The 16,909-nt window shown below is 43.3% G+C and overlaps 1 protein-coding gene across 2 annotated transcripts in view; it reads right to left on the reverse strand.

Annotated features, from left to right (window-relative positions):
* Positions 1-15,156, reverse strand: part of KPNA3 (karyopherin subunit alpha 3) — a 54,085-nt gene extending 38,929 nt beyond the window's left edge. For both annotated transcript variants that reach the window (XM_061353091.1, XM_061353090.1), the window contains exon 1: positions 14,996-15,156. In XM_061353091.1, coding sequence (XP_061209075.1) covers positions 14,996-15,079 — 84 coding nt within the window. In that variant the 5' untranslated portion in view covers positions 15,080-15,156. The remainder of the gene's footprint in view (positions 1-14,995) is intronic.
* Between the last annotated feature and the right edge of the window lie 1,753 nt (positions 15,157-16,909).

Below are 16,909 nucleotides of genomic sequence, written 5' to 3' on the forward strand. Positions count from 1 at the left end.
CTCTTGATATCAAACAGCAAAGGCTAAAGATAACCCTGTGAAATTCTTAATTATCAGCGTAACAGTAACCCCCTTACCACCAGCATACTTAAAGAACTATTTTAAGTGTCTTAACATTTGGGACCCTATGGCTCAACCACACATACTTCACAAGAACTATTTGTGAAATCCTATACAAAGGCACACAAAATGCTCACTACATGTTAAAAGAGCAAGTATCACTGCTTTAACACTGCCACCTGATGTCTTAAGACAGCCCATGTGCACCTTCCTGGCAAACAAACAACAACAAAAGATTACCTTGAAGTTTTGAATAGCATTGAGATTCTAAGAAGAGAGTTAAGCCTAGCAAGTTTCTCTGGCTTCTTGACCCTTTAACATAAAAAGACCCATTTAACTGCATAATACATTAAACTACCTGAAAGGCAACTCATATAGCTTCTGTAAAAGAAAAATAAATAAATAAATTTCAAAGAATCCCAAACCCAATCATGTCTAATGTACATAAGAACAAGACAACACTTTCCAAAATCCTCTGTAGCAAATACAGAATATAGTGTATTTTTCCTGGGATGAAGAAAACCAAACCAAACCAACCAACCAACCAAACCCATCAAAACCTTACCAAAGTTTATACAAGACTACAACAAGAAAATTCAGGCTAACTGAAAAGGACAAAAACAAATCTGAGACAAAGTGGTCAAAATAGTCCTTCTGTCTATGAAAGAATGATCTAAACATCGGTACCACTTGATGCAAATTAGATCTCATTCACAATGAAATAGCAGAACTAGTCTTAAGGTTCCTATTAATTTAAAATTTTTACTTCATATCTAAAAATCAATCTTAATGGATTATAAGCACTTTAAACTCCCTTAAGTATATCACTTTCAGAGGCAAGAAATTCTGGATACTTGATAAGATTACTTCATTCCCAGTTACAGTACAAATCAGAAACTACAAACTATTTAAATGTGTGAATGATACAACTAGTGAGAAGCTCAAGTTATTCCATTCGTTATGCTAGGATAAAATCTTCTTACATAAAATTGAAAACTAAGTTTCATGTACAAGGTGTTTAATAATGTACATTCTCTGTACAAAAAAGTCAAATGTTGCAACAGTAAGGGGTATTAATTTTAACCATTTTTAGCTATAGCAACCCTGTCAGAGGGAAGATTAAAGCATGACCATCATTTAATGACTAAAAATCGATTTATTCTAACAACAGGATCTGGATCTCATTGTGGTGCTCACCCAGACTAGCCATCTCATTAAGTGCGATACCTGAAGAGTGTCATCTTCTAATCAACACATTTACACTACTTCCACTGCAACAGGAGCAAGTCCAGAAGACATCAGAGATAGAGAAGCAGGAAACAGATGTGTTTATGCCAGCCAGCATACTGACACTGACAGCATGGCTGGCCTGCCAGCTGCTCTGCAAGCAGCTAGCTGGCTGCCCCTGCTCTCCTGCAGCCAACTGGCATCCATCAGCCTCCAGCTAGCCCACTGAAGTGGACAAGCCAGGCTCACCTTGACAAGATGAGCACCACACAGCAATGCCTGTTTTGGCTATTCTGTGCATGTAAAAAGATACATTTTCAGGAACGTTAGTATGATGTGCATTTAGTTGCTTTTGAAAATCCAGCTATTAAATGGAAAAGAGAGAACAAGTTCACTGATTCCAACTTCTCTGCATCTACAAAACTTTATTAAAAGCTAACTGTCATTTAAATTCTTTATTTCTGCCCTTGTGTCTCAACACTACAGGAACCAGTCTGAGAAAACCAAAAGATACATGCTTACAGGAAAAGAGCTACCCTGAATACATAGCTGGGATAGCAAAGTAGTTTGATTAAACATAAAGAGTACCTGAAGAGCTTTAGCATTTGCAATCCAATTCCAGACTATTTCCACCTGCCTAACTGAAAGAAAAAAAATCTGGCCTAGTTCCAACAGCTGGGCTGGATTTAAATAATACTTCCTCTTTTGCATATGAGCATACTCTAGAGTACAGTTTAAATAATTTACAACATAGGTATGGGTACAGTACGGTGAAAGAAGAAGGTGCTTGCACTGGTGAAGGTAAACGCTGCTCTTCCTTAGAAACCACTTTACTGGGCTTTTTTCCTTATTCTTTCTCTGACACCTTTTATAAAACACGAAACACTGCAACGCACAGGAAAAAGCAGAAGCCTTGGAAGCTGGGCTGGTTGTGGGCAGAAAAAGTGCTTGTTTGTATACAATAATTGAGATTATTAAGGTCATCCGCTGCCCATCTTTGGTTGACATCAGAAGTTAAATATTCCATATTTGCACAGGAATATAATTTGTTAGTACGTATAAAGTTGAAGCTTAGGCTGATAATATTGTTCTACCTGTTCTGGTACAGCTGGCCTCAGCCAAAACCTAAGAGAGACAAAGGGACACTGATAGAAGGTGATACTGATGTTCTACCTGCTCACACTTTCAAAGTGAGTACAGCTTACTCCAAGAATTGCAAGCAAATCACAATACAGCAAAGAAAAATCCTGTGACTACTGAACTGAAATTCTGGGACAGCATCACTATGGTCTGAATGCAATGACTTAATCACGACTGAAAAAACAAAACCCAGCAACACTGTACACTGATCCCCTCTATTTCTTTTGGGCATGCAGAAAAGATTTTACATCCATACAAAGCCAATTTAGTCAAAATTAACCTTTCCTGCTAGGTTTATTCCTTTAGTTACATCATGGATTATTACCCAGCCTTCCCCCTCACATCCCCATTTATGGTCTAGGCAGACTCTTCTTCCCCACACCCAATTTGAGCTTTACCCAATTACAAAACTTTATTTCCAACAAAGCTCCAAACTGTCTAGGAAAAACTGATTTCCCCCATCCCCAGTCATACAGACTACAAAGTTAGAACAACTTCACCTCCAGCTTTGTTATCAAAGTTCCATATTAAATGATGCTGACCCAATTGCAAATGCAGGCAGACGGCATGGATTCCACAGTACAAGCAACAGATCTACCAAAGCAGCCCAATACACTCACAATATGCCTGTACCCTGACCTGAAACTCCAAGGGAGTTTTACTCTGATTAATACTTGACCTGAAATGTATTTGCTCCTCTTTTAGGGAAATATTCTACTATTTTGTAGAAAGTATTAGAACTTGGTTCAGACTCTTTGTGTGCTGCAGAACATCAATACTATAAAGTTTCTTTCTGGCTTTATGTAGGAGCAGAGAACAGTATTTACGCTACTGTATTTTACTGCCATAATCTGTCTGGGACTCATGTTCCTCAGCGTTAATAAAGGCCACTGAAAGAAAACTTTAGTGGAGCTGTCACACCATTTTATTTTTCTTTAACCCCCAGTTTGGGGCCCCTAAAATGAATACCAGCTGCTTTTTGTTAGCCAGTCTGTGGCAAGATAATTCAGCTATCTGAACCTGGCTACTCTCAGCAAACTGGATGCATGTTACTGGATCCAGTAACTCCCTTAGTTTGTGATGGGTAATGACTCGCGGAAGTCAGACATATACACCAATAGGGAAAGCCACAAGCCTCCAACTACTGCCGCGCACCTGAAAGCTCTATGGAAGCAGACAAAGCTGCCCATCCACATTATATACTTCTACTGCTCCAAAAGATCTTGGCAGAAAAGCAATTGTTAAGTTTATTATTCTTAGCAGCTGTTCCATAATCATATTCTTCGAGGTCTCGATATCTACTCTGCATTTGTTTAACCTGCAGATTGAGCTACCACCAGCAAGGGAGCAAGATGTGATCACTCATGTTTTAATTTCCATATACCAATTACCCAGTTTACAAGTACAAACAACCCTCAGGAGACTGGACCTGAAGCGATTTAGCTGGCTGCATTCAACACAAATTGAACCAATACTGAGGGACACAAAGCAGTCCAGAATACAATCAACATGCTGATTTAATACAAAATAGCTGGAATTCTCTTTCTATATCAAAACTCAACTGGGGGAAGGAAGGAAGCCAGAATCTAGTAGATTTCCAGTTACTGCTCTTGCATTTATTAAGGACTCTGTACCTAGTCAAGTTTTACAGCATTTCTATTCAGATGTAGACCTTAACAGGGTTAATCACACCTTTACTGACATCAGACCAAAGACCATAATGCAGTCACATGGGCTCCACTTGAAGTCAAACTGAAGTTTCCAGGTAATGCCACAGCACCCCAAGCTAACTCATCATAACGTAACGGTCTCTGCAGACCAACAGGCAGGCAACAACGATCACCAACTAAAGTGCTCTTTTTGTCCTATGGTCCTAACAGGGCAAGGAACCTGAGCATGTAGTATTCCAAAGAGTAGTGGCAATGCAGCTACTGCTACCACAGTTTGACAAGGGCCCACCTTGAACTTAATGGTGGAGTGTGATCATTTATGCTACAGACCAAAAGAAACTACTGGTCTGAAGGATACCTGTATGAAGTCTGTCTTTTTCCCCCACCCTTTTTGGAAACAGAAGGGCATACTGAATTTTACAATGATGCCAGCTCTGCCTTACCTGACTAGTGTGATATGCCAAATAAGCACCAAAAACACTGGATAACCAAGACAGCCTAATTACAAGTGATTCCTATTCACACTTTTTAAGTTAGAAGATTAAGGCTTCTTGACACACTCTAAACACATATAAGGATATGAAATTTGGTTTAGTTTTGTGTTACAGTAATCTGCTTTTGCCAGTACATAAATTTCTATTCAGATGTGTGAACACTAAAAAGATATTTGTTATTTTCCTGTATGGCATATGCAGCGCAGCGGATGATTTAGAATCTCCTAGAAATAAGTTTATCCTTTCCTTGAGGGACAAGCAAAGCACCTACGTGACTTCTTGATCTCTTCCAACACATGACACCAACTCTGTCCCCTCCTAGAACTTCTAAGTAAGCATCCCTCCCATTCCCTTACCCAGAAGGGCAAGTACACCGACCTATCTAGTGAAGCAGAACAGAACAGTTGATTGCCACTGCAAAACAGCAAGAGTCCCATTCCCATTCTATAGTCTAGAAGACCCCAGTTCAGAGGTACAGGTTCAGGTTTTTTCTAATAAATGTACCAGAAAGCAAATCCACCACTTTTAATGCCACCTGGAGGCCTGGGAAGAATACAGGGACACTGTCCAGGAAGCTAGGTATCAGGTCAGGAAAGAAAGCTAAAGCCCAGTTGGAATTGAGTCTGGACATGGAGGTCATGGATAACAGGAAGGACTTTTATAGGTATGTTGCAAAGAAAGACAGACTAGGGATATTATAGGCTGTTCAACGAAGGAAATGAGAGAACTGGCTACCCTGTATATGAAGAAGGCGGAGGTTCTCAATGACTTCTTTGCCTCAGTCTCAACCGGCAAATGCTATGACCACACCACCCGCATCTTGGAAGGCAAATGCAGGGACTGTGAGAATGAAGACCTCAGGCCCACTGTAGAAGAGGATCAGGTCTGAGATCATCTTAGGAGCCTGAATGTGCACAAATCCACGGGACCTGATGAAATCCATCCGTAGGTCCTGCAGGAGCTGGCAAAAGAAGCATTGTCTACACTTGTGTACCAAATTCAGAGGTATAGGTTCAGATTTTTTCTAATAGATGTTACTAGAAAACAAATCCACCACTTTTAATGTCATACTTCACAGCCAAAATACTATCTTCACTTCGCTACAAGACATGAAATCAGAAAACAGCAAAACAAAATGAAGATGACTGCTCACAGTAACTCAGTGCATACATCAGACTAAAATTTTGATCTCTGGATCAGCATAAAGACTTGTGTCCTCTTTTTTTTTTTTTTTTTCTTGTTAATGTAAAAGCTTTTATAGATTGTACATACCAACTTTCAAGAACCTAATTACAAAATGAAGTGTTTGGTCAGAAAGGCCTCAGACTTCTGGGGCAAATGCCACACAAGACCAGACGCTCTTCAGTTTGCTGAATATTTATACTAGTTTTCCCTAGGAAGGAAAAAAAAACCCCAAAAAAAAAACAAAACCCAAGAAACCCAAGAAAACCTACTAGGCTAAACACTAGCCAGATACCTTCTTGTGAAATCTATGTTTGAACAAAGACACTCCCTTTCCAAATACTTAAGTCTTCAACTGTAATATCAAAGTACCTCAGACAGTCATTCTATGATTCCATGATGTATTCTTATAAGCACCTCCCTGTGAAGTGAGGAAAAAAAAATCCATTTTTCCATCTGTAAAATGGGAAACAATAATTGCAATTTGCATACATTCACAGGGTGGCATGAAAAAAACACCCCAACAAATCAAGTCCCTAGAGAGCTAGTCTGTGTTCAACCACAGCAAGTTTTTTTGGTATAGTATTACATGGCCCAAATGAAATCACTTTTTTTTTCTAGTTTTTTAAAGATATAATCAAAAGGCAAAAAAAAACCCATTAAACATACGCTAGCTGCCTAATTAAACCTATGAAGAGATCATTCTGCTTAAGATGCAAGAGAAAACAACAAACCCAGCTGACAACCCAGGAAGAAGATGGAACATTAGGAATTAGAAAATACACTCCAGTGACATCCCACAATATTTTATGAACCCAGTCATGTCAGGAACCTTCCTGATTTAATAATTTCAGTATCATGAATTTTAGATTCCTCTACCTCACTTTCATAATGTGACATAAGCCTTAACTCCATGTTTCTGTCATTTGCACATTTTGGGTATCACACATCTCTCCTTGAGGATACCTTCAGTTTCTCAGAATTCCAATTTATGCATCCTTTCATAAGAAGGGTATCAGCTAGTCCCAAGAAGCTGCTTAGACTACAAAAAGTGGTCTGATTTTAATAAACAAGAACCAATACAAAGCTCCTTCGAACCTCACAGGTACAGGGTCCTCCAAAATACAGATTAATCTGAGTACAGAAATAAAGTGAGCCATACCCCCTATCAGCAACGCGCATGGCAAGAGGGTACTGCCAGACTCTCAACTGCTAACAGACACCCTCACACTGACAGCATGTGTCAGAGCTCCTTAAACACCTCTTCTTGTCTGGAATGTTGCTCTTCACTGCTGTTTGTTCAGTATTATGAATGTTACGCGCTACAAGCCTACGCTCTTCTTGCATTCCTGATGAACGAACAGCAGTAAACAGGATCCTGCTGACTCCTAGCAGGGCTCTCTCATTTCAAGATTCTTTCTTGGTGTGGAAAGCCTTCTGTATCTGGCTGCAGGTCAGATTTTTGGTGCAGAGAAATCACTACCACTGAATCTGCATCTAACATTTGTGGGCATGAAAAGAAGCAAGAGACCCTGATGTGAAAAAGCTGCATGCAAAGACCGTATCTGCTGGTTAGGGTGAACTCTGCTTACCTGAGAGGGACACACAATGTCTCTCTGTATAATTTCAACTTTGACTTCCAATGTAGTTGACTAAGAAAAAGGACTGGGATGTTCTGAGAACCGCACCTGGCCAGGAATCCCTTACCGCATATCTGAAAGCCTGGCCACAAGTCACCCTAGCACCCTGTCTGACTGCCTTCCAACCACTTTCTCCTCAGGCAGACAAGCTTTGACTATGTCCCACACCAGCCAGTTTGCAATGGGGTTTGAGCACTCATTAAAATACATCGCCATCAAGGCTAGCAAGTCAAACTATGAGGAAGCCATTCCTCCATTCTGCTAATCACCTATCACCACCTCCAACATCCATCTGCTAATGAATCTGACAAAACCAAGGTTAAAAATGCACCAGAGATCCTCAGCTGGTCAGACATGGCAGAATATGAGGGAAATGAATCATTCAGTAAGTGTTTGAATGTGGAAGATACGAATTTTGTCTCATGTTCCACAGTCATTCATACAATATATATTCCTATTTTTAGTTGCTGTACTTACTAAACACACAAAAAATCAAGTTTAAAACTAACACTTGCTTAACCTGAGGAAGTAGAAGAGTGTCAGCTGACCCATAAGAAATGATACAGAGCTTCCCCAGCAGATTTAATTGTGTCAATCTGACTGGGAAGGGATAACAATCCAGTCAAGTATCACTGGACAAGGTATACCTTCTCTCCTTCACACTGACTTCTTTGAGCCACCACTGGTCTTCTCCAGATCTGAAGGGCTGGCTCAGCAAGCTAAGGGAGCAGTAAAATAAAGAAATAAATAGCTTTGCAACTAGTTCAGTCCAAGGCACAGACAGTTTGGATGCAGGACTAATTTTTTGGAAGAAACGAGCTCTTCTGACTACCCATGTCAAATGTTATGAAGTGCAATGCAAAGCCCACAGCTTCTACTATTACAAGTAATCAAAAATATAAATTCAGTATCAGAGTTTCACAGTGCTGAGTGATAGACAACTGATAGACTATTCTTAGAAAATCTATGCATTTTACATTTCTCTTTCAAGGCAGTTCACTCATCATTTGTCTTTACTACTTGATAACACACCCCACCAGCTTCAACCAGTTCACTGCTTCTTCTAGCCTAATCTTATAAATTAGATGCCTAATTCCACTTCCAATCCCACAACAAATACAAACCTGATCACTCGTAGCTGGTAGAGCCTCCTAATCGCTGTCTTTTCAGATAACAGTTTTAGGGAACAAAATGTCCTGCTTAGATTTGCGCTGGAACTGCACAAATATTAGGAAAGCCTCAAAAAAACTTATGTAAAAACAGTTAAAGAGCTCCTAAAGCTAGTATGCTACTGCTACAACTTAGTCCAGACTTCAACGACTTTGAGTTCAAAATCAATTGTTTAACAGAAAAAGCTTTAGTGATACCAATCTCTAAAGTAGCGTAAGAACCAGTAACCAGTAACTCTAGTTACTTGTAGTGCTGGAGATACACAAGAATGAAGAAAAACAAATGCTGTAATTCCAGGGAGATTAGCAAGGGTTCGGTATATCACAACAACAAACAGCAATAAATTAGCCTCAGTACAGCAAGCACAGATCCCAATCAGCTTATGAAGATTATGTTCATCATGTCATCTCCAAATTGTTTTCTCTACAGGTATTGCCAAAACGAACAATAACCTCCTAAGGTGTATATGTCTTTAAGCATTTTTAAATGCAATGCATTCAACTGATTTTGAACCTCAGAGGGAAAGTCTAAGACAGTATGTCTAAATGGACTATTAGGTGTTCGTTTTCTGGCAAGAGTCACAAATATTTCACAGCATGTTTACCTGCAAACTAACTAAACTTTGGAGAATTCTGGAGCAATAGTAACAGAGAAGGCATCCGACATTACCTTTTTCTTCCTACCCATGTAATTCTTTCCAAGGTACAAACATATACACCTGTATTCTCCCAAGAGTATATATACTGGCTTTAAAGGGTAATAAAGCTGCAGGAGTCAAAGCTTAGAAACTCTGCATGAGAGTACTGGACCATATATTAAATCCAGTTCTCAACAGGAACCTACCTGACACCCGTGTTTTCACTTAAACTACTGAGATTCAGGAAGCCAGTGAGGCTATTGAGACAGCAGGTCCACAGTACCTTAAACAAACCTAAATCAGCTGTTGCAGCCCTACTGCCTCCCAGGCATCCTTTTGCAAGTATATGCTCCTGTGCCAGCAAAGTGAAAGGCAGAAAGCTGATCAATCTGCACAACTCAGCTCCTGAAAGAAACTGGATTGTTGCAAAGTAGCTGGGAGTAACAGGCCTTCTGGGACTGCTACAAGCTTTATTTGTTTCAGATAATGTCTAAAGGGAAGTACAGGAAGGCAGCAAACAGACCTCTCAGTGCACAGAAAAGCATCAAGAAATGAGCTGGTAGCAGCATGTCTGCTCATTTGTTAGCACTGTGCAGCTATTGTACCTCCACTGCAATAAGCTTCTGACACTTGACAGGAACATGGGTTTAAGTCAGCCTATACCTTTCCCAGACGTCCAGAGACTGTACAGATTTGATCTCCACAGAATATTCCTCAGCTTGCAAAAAAATTCATGGCAGCATGACAAAAAAAAATGTGAGTAAATTCAAGCAACCTCAAGAACCAGGTCCACATTGTTAGCAAAGCAGCAACAGTAATTATGCTGAACCTGCCATAACAGATGATGAAGACCTGGGATAAGCCCAGGTTCCTCCTGTGCCTCAGCTGTGGCTGGGGTGCTGAAGGCACAGAATAAAAATGATCCTTGAAAGTCCCTGGACCCAAAGGTGATACAGAGCAAAAGGTGATACAATTGCCCCAAAAGAAACTGTAAACTGAGGAAAAGACATCAGTGGCCAAGACCTCTGAAGCTTATAATCAAATAGAGCCGAAGCAGGTGAAGGACAAGAGTGGTCGTGTCTCCTTTTGGTAAATAGCCTTCAAAAAATTTCAGGAGGTTAATCCTATGGCCTAAGCAACACAGTTCAAGGGATTTGTCTTCTTCTGACTTCTGATTAGGGTATGACAAGTAAACAAAAAATGAAATTTTAATCCCAGTCATTAATCCCAGTTTTTACAAAAAGTTATTTAGGCTCTAACACACTAACTCCTCACTAGTTTGATGGTGAGGTTTTTGTTTCAGTATTTTTTTTTCTAAATGAGTGCACATGGAGCTCTACTTTTGATCCAGTAAGCATTTTGCTAATTACATGACCACAGTCACACTGTACCACATACAAACCCCCCCCCCCAGTAAAGCATGCAGACAGCCCTACAAATCATAACATCTCCATTCATCGAGAATTTCCCCTCAGTTTTAGTGAGGGATGCTGACTAATCCTGACAAAAATAAATAGGCTGAATTGTCTGATCTGTCACTTTAAACATCAGTCAAATGAGTTAACATATGGGTACCTGCTATTGTAATAAAGAATAGGTAACACTTCTGGTCCAAGAAGTTACAGGAGTTGAAAAGTTTAAGGGTGTTACTAGGCTGAAGAACTGCAAACGGAAAAATCAGAAGGTTCAAATTAGGTTTTCTAAAAGCTAGGCTATCTTAGATGTCAAGATAAACAAACAGATGGAGCAGTTACAAGGGGCATTACAAATTAAGTGACTGCACCTATTTAATTTTGCCCTATAAAGCTTTAATTGTATTGGAATAATCAGTACCATACATTTAGAAGAAACCCACAGAGACTTACGAAGACTGCATGCCTATGAGGAACACTGGAAAGCCTTCTCTTCAATATATGGGAGGAACTAAAAAGCCTTTTCACACCCCTGGAGAATAGAAAATTGAGAAGGGTGTGAGGAGAAACTGTTCTGGCAGTTGTTTGTCCAGATGAAGCCACTAGTGTCTTGGCTCCTTATCGCTCAGCTCTGCCGGTTCAGGTTAGCTCTGTCTGCTGCTAATCACATGTCAGTACCTATAAAAATAGAGTCTCGCTAATAAAAGCAAGAGTAAAAACTCATATTATTAAGTGATTAGCAGTTAGCTTCTGGCATTTGATTTTGCTACCATCCCTTTTGGGGGCTAACTACTTTTTGAAAGTATTAATACCTCAAAAATCAGAATTCCAGTTCTATATTCCCAACACTGCCTCCTTAACAGAGGAAGCCAACAAAAAAAACAAGAAAATCCCACCCAAATCTGAAACTAGGAAAAGTAGGGTGAGGCTATGCAGGTCAAGGATTCAGAAGCTTTCACTTCTGCTCTACAGACCCATTTTTTTTGCTGTTAGAAAAAGCGCAGCAAGAAGTTGCATGTGGCACTGAGGTCTGCCTTAACATAAAACTAAAGTACTTACTCACCTTTCGCTTCCCTTAAAGTTGCATTAACCAAAAGCAAAGACAATTATATGGCCTAGCAAACCCAGTAATAAAATATGAGTTAACTACAAATTAAAGGAGCGAGTATTTTGGTCTGCCAGAAGAGTCTGTACCCAGAGGGGATCAATAATAACTCACCAGTATTTATTAGAAGCCAAAGGAAGATTACTAAAGAATGTATTCAAGCCTAATGTATTCAAAGGCAGTGACTGTTTCCAGGCAGAAGGTGACTCAAACGCCACTGTTTTCAAACTTACGGCTTTAATATTCTGGACTTCCCAAATAATATAATCTAGATTTCAGACCATGATTTACTGCTCCATCTTACCAACCATTTATTTTCTCTTTGGTGGAATTTGACAAAATGTGTAGATGCAGATCAATGCCAATGATGGCACTGATGATGCCTCCTGGTTTCCAAAGTTAGGTACAGAAAATTGGAGGCAGGATCTTTACATAAAACTCCTTATGATAGCACAGGGACCAAACCAAGTGTATGTTATTGCTCACAGTTGGGAATTACATAAAATATTTGATTTAGAAAAGAAACATTTTGTGGAGAACCGATAACCTTCACTAAACAAAGACAAACTGTCCAATCAGCAGGTCAGTCTGTGTACCACTATCTCAAGAGAGGCACAGTAAGTAATGGCAACTATATAGCATTGCTATGCTCTTCTGTTCTCCACTACAGAATCACAGACTGGTTTGGGTTGGAAGGGACCTTAAAGATCATACGGTTCCAGCCTTGCTGCCATAGTCAGGGACACCTTTCACCAGACCAGACTGCTCAAAGCCACGTCCAACCTGGCCTTTAACACTGCTAAGAAGCGGCAGACACAGCTTCTCTGAGGAACCTGCTCCAGTGCCTCAGCACCCTCACAGTGAATAATTTCTTCCTAATATCTAATCTAAATCTAACCTCTTTCAGTTACCTTACATTGTTTTACTTCTAGACTTAAGATAGCTACAGTTTACTTAGAAGGGTACTTCTAAAACAAACTTTTAAATAAATACCATGATCAGAAGAGTCAAAAACATGTAAGAGAAAAATTCAAATATTTAATATAAATAGTTTTAAAAGACACTGACACATTTCAAATACTTTACACTCCTTTTAATGAATCTACATTTTATTACAGGATGTTTCCATACGTGTCCAACTTCAACATATTTCTGTGTTTCATCTCTTTGCTGTTCACAAAAGAAAGATGCTTCTTAGATTTTAACCATTTTCAAAAGCAAGGGTGAAAGCTTTAACCACATTAACATGCTGCAACTATCTACCTACCAAGTTTAGGCTCAGCCACAAAAGGAAGTCAGTCAGCACACTGGAAGAAAACCCCAGAGAACATAGTTCTCTGTAACAGCAAATACCCTATTCCAAAATAATTGCTCCTCCTCAGGAGGAAATGAGAGCTAAGCTACCTTAGCTGGTCTCATATAACTAATTTCGGTCCAGCTTAGGTAGCCAATTCCCTTCTTCCCTGCCTCCAGAGAGGCAGATATTTAATTCCCCTAGTCTCGGGCATGCTATAATATAAGCAAGTATGGATGACAGATCAGTTCACACTAGGCATGAACGTACCTAACCTTTCCCTGTTTAGAGCTCTGATGGATTCAGGCCAACGACTGAGAAAGCAGCAACAAAGCTAGTAACCAATACAGGGAGATGAGACAAGGACAAAATGAATGAGGAAAAGCAGAAAGAGTCTCACTGGATGAGAAGGGGAGAAAGAGACCCACCACGCCTCCTCCCTACCCTGAAAAGCAACTGCTAAACAGAAGGATGGGTAATTTTTAGTTCCTTTCTAACATTTACTAATGTTAGCCCGAAGTGTTGAAGTTACCATACCCTTTATGTACAGTACTTTCTTTGAGAAAGATTAACTGTCACCAAGTTAAGCAAAATCTAAGATAAAGATTATTTTACACTCTGAATGTCATCTTAAAGACACTGCTGCTGCTAAACCTGACCTGCATAAAATTGTCTCCACCCAAACAATAGCAGTAGAGGTGTGAATTCTGCTACACTACAAAACATGCTTTCAAAGGACTAAAATTCCAGTCCTGCTGATTACAGAAGTGAATTTAAGTGATAAGATCAACAGAAGCATGGAAAACACCCTGGGGTGAAGTCAAACTAATCCAACACATATTTAGGTTTTCAGTCTAGCAAATCCTAATCCGATTCCAATCCTAGTCTGATTTCAGAACAACTCCCTCCTCCTTTCTTTCCTCTTACAGAAACCTGAACATAAGATTTGGGATTTCCTCCCTTTTCGATTGCGACTAGAACTGAAGACGTCCCCGCGAATGACACAAAGATTCAGAACACCTTTGGAATACCTCCAGGGAATAAGCTTCTAACCACTTAGCATCTCTCAAATTTGGAGGAGTAAACTACTACACTATTAGCTTTAGTATGCACCGCACTCCTCCCCGATTTAGATGGAGACACCCAGCACACGTTCACTGGTTAAAAACCTGATGTTTTTAAATGCCTACCAGCATCTAAAAAACAGAAAAGGGAAAAAAAAAAAAAAAAGGGTTGATGGAAGGCAGTGCAGGAAGCAGAACAGGCCAGCCCAGCGCACTGTGTGAAGGCCGATGGGAGCGCGGGAGCGGCTCCCACCACCAGCACAGGCCCCCGTGCGCGGCAGCAGCTCAGCGGGGCACGGCCGGGCGGTCAGGGCAGCCCCTCGCCCCGGCGGAAGCGCTGTTACCGCCCAGAGGAGCTGGCACAAAAGGCAGCCGGCACCATTGTCCTCCCCATCCGAGCCCCGATCCCGCCGAGCACCGGGGAGGGGGCGGCAGGACGGCAGGGAAGGAAGGCGGCAGACGGGAGCTGTACGAGGGGGCTCATGGGGGTGCATCCCGCCGGCACGCCCCGGGCACGGCGGCCGGCGAGAGGCCCACCGGGCCCTCCCCGCATCCCGGCGAGCCGTGGAGGGGGCGCGGCGGGGCCTGCACGCCGCTCGCCGGGACCGCGCTCGGCCCGGCAGCGCCAACCCTTCCCCCCGCCACCGCCTCCTCCACCCCCCGCCGGCCGCGCCCGCATGACGGAGGGAAAAAAAAAAAAAAAAAGGAAAAAGGGAAAAAAAAATCCCCGCGGCCGTTCTCCCTCCGCCGCCGGCTTCTGTGGCCGCTCCCCGCCTCCTTCCCGCCGCCCGCCGGCGGCGACCCGAGAGCGCTGCCAGGCCCCGGCCCCGGCCCCTCCTTCTCGCGCTCGCCGGAGGCGGAGGCCGGGCCCAGCCGGGTCCCCGCCAGCCCCGCACCTACCTCCACGTCGCGGCCCTTGTTCTTGAAGCTCTTGATGCGGTGGTTCTCCAGGCCGGCGGCAGCGGCGGCGGCGTTCTCGGCCATGGCGGCGGCAGCTCCCGGCGACGGCTCCCAGCTCCTGCGAGGCGGCTCCCAGCGGCTCGCGCGAGGGGAGGGCGGGGGGGAGGAGAGGGGGGCGGGGGGAAGCGGGACGCTCCGTGACGAGCCGGGGGGGGAGGAGGGCGGGGGACAGAGCTCTCGCGCCGTTGCTGAGTGACGGGGAGTGCGGCCGCGAGAGCGTGTGACGTATACGCGGGCTCCGCCAATCGCGGCGCGACCCCTCCGTCTCGCCCCGCCCCGCGTAGCAACCCCAAGGGGGCCCCGGCGGCACCGAGGGCCGCGGACTGCGTTTCCCGCTCTGCACCGCGGCAGTGCCGCGCTGTATCCTGGGGGCTGTAGTCCCGGCTCGGAGGCGGCCTCGCACGTGGAGCGGGCGGGAGCGCGCCCTGTAGGTCGGGGGGCGACAGCGCCGGCCTCGCGCCTCGGCCCCTGTTCAGCTCGAGTGGTTCCAGCTGTATGTTGAACGCTGTGGCTCTCCGAGGGCGGCGGGGAGGGCCTGGCAGGATGCGCAAAGGGTCCTCTGTGGCCTCGTGCGCCTGAGGGCGCCCGGGGAATCAACCCTGACAGGGAGCTGCAGCCGGCTCAGGGCAACCCCGGCCTCCGGGAGCCCCTGCACCCTGGTTGGCTGCAGGTTTGTGCCCCCCAGATGCACCGTTTGGTGACCTCGCTGGGGTGGCTCACTGTGAAGCTGCCCGTGGCAGCTCTGTCTGCCAGGGGTGCGTCAGGTGCCTGCTGCACACCTCCTTCTGTGTCCCACGACTGCATTGACATCTCTGTGTGTCTCCTGGGAAATGCTTCACAACACGCACCCAGCAAATCCAGATGTTTTGGGAAGCCCTGAGTTTCCTTTAGCTCATCCACTGTGCAAGCAAGCTACATGGAAGGCAAATCCAGTGCGTTGCAAACACACCCTCCATACCACATGTGCACACGGTAGATGTGTGCTTCCCTAGGGTGTTGTACCTGCTATAATGGTATCTTGTCAGTCCGACAAATTCTCCCCAGTGTGTCAAAATCACTGCACCCAAACCCCCCAAGCTGTTAGTGTGGCAGTGGTGGTAGTTGTATATACTGCAAACAGACCCAGGACCTTCAGATCAATAGCAGCCTGGGAACAGCAGATTGAGTTAAACTCAGCTTCAAAGTCACACCAAGTATTTCCCTGCTGGTAAAGAGGATGCGTGGGGGTGATGTAGCTGTAGACAGTGGTCAGCAGTGATCTTAACACCCTCTACAAAGCACAGAATTATTTCTTTGGAAGAAAATTATCCAAGAAAACCAAACCCACAAAACAACAAAAACATGTAACGTTCATATCTAGCTCATCTTATGTCACATCAGGTTCTGCAACAGACCCTTATATCTATATATAAACCTTTCACAGACTTCTCTCAGAGTCTCTCCCTCTAATTGACAGCTCGGCTTTTTAATTGCCTCCCCCCAGCCCCTCTTTATATCATTCAAATGTCTGTAACTTGTAACTCACAGTTCTGGCAAAACAAGGCTTGCAGCCTGATGGAGATGAATAAAAATCTGGAAGACTAATGCTCTTCTTCACTGTCATTCAGCTGTGCGCCAAATGTGGGATCCGTGTAGCACTTCTATCCCTCTCGCTTCAGCTCCCAGTGCACATTCCTACATGCTGTTACCTAACGGCTTTGTCTGGGTGTGCTGCACCGTTATTGCTAGCAGTAGAAGAGAAGGAGCCAGAAGCAGCAAAAGCCCAAATGGCATGACCGATGTGACTGGTGTTAGTCAAGATTGCTAATGTCAGAGGTGGCTTCTAGGCTCTGGCACTTGCTCTTTTGGAGGAGA

The sequence above is a fragment of the Neopsephotus bourkii genome, unplaced genomic scaffold (assembly GCF_033783945.1).
Source record: "Neopsephotus bourkii isolate Nb327-2 ecotype Australia unplaced genomic scaffold, CSIRO-AGI_Nbou_v1 NB_663, whole genome shotgun sequence".
In the NCBI taxonomy this organism is placed as follows: Eukaryota; Metazoa; Chordata; class Aves; order Psittaciformes; family Psittacidae; genus Neopsephotus; species Neopsephotus bourkii.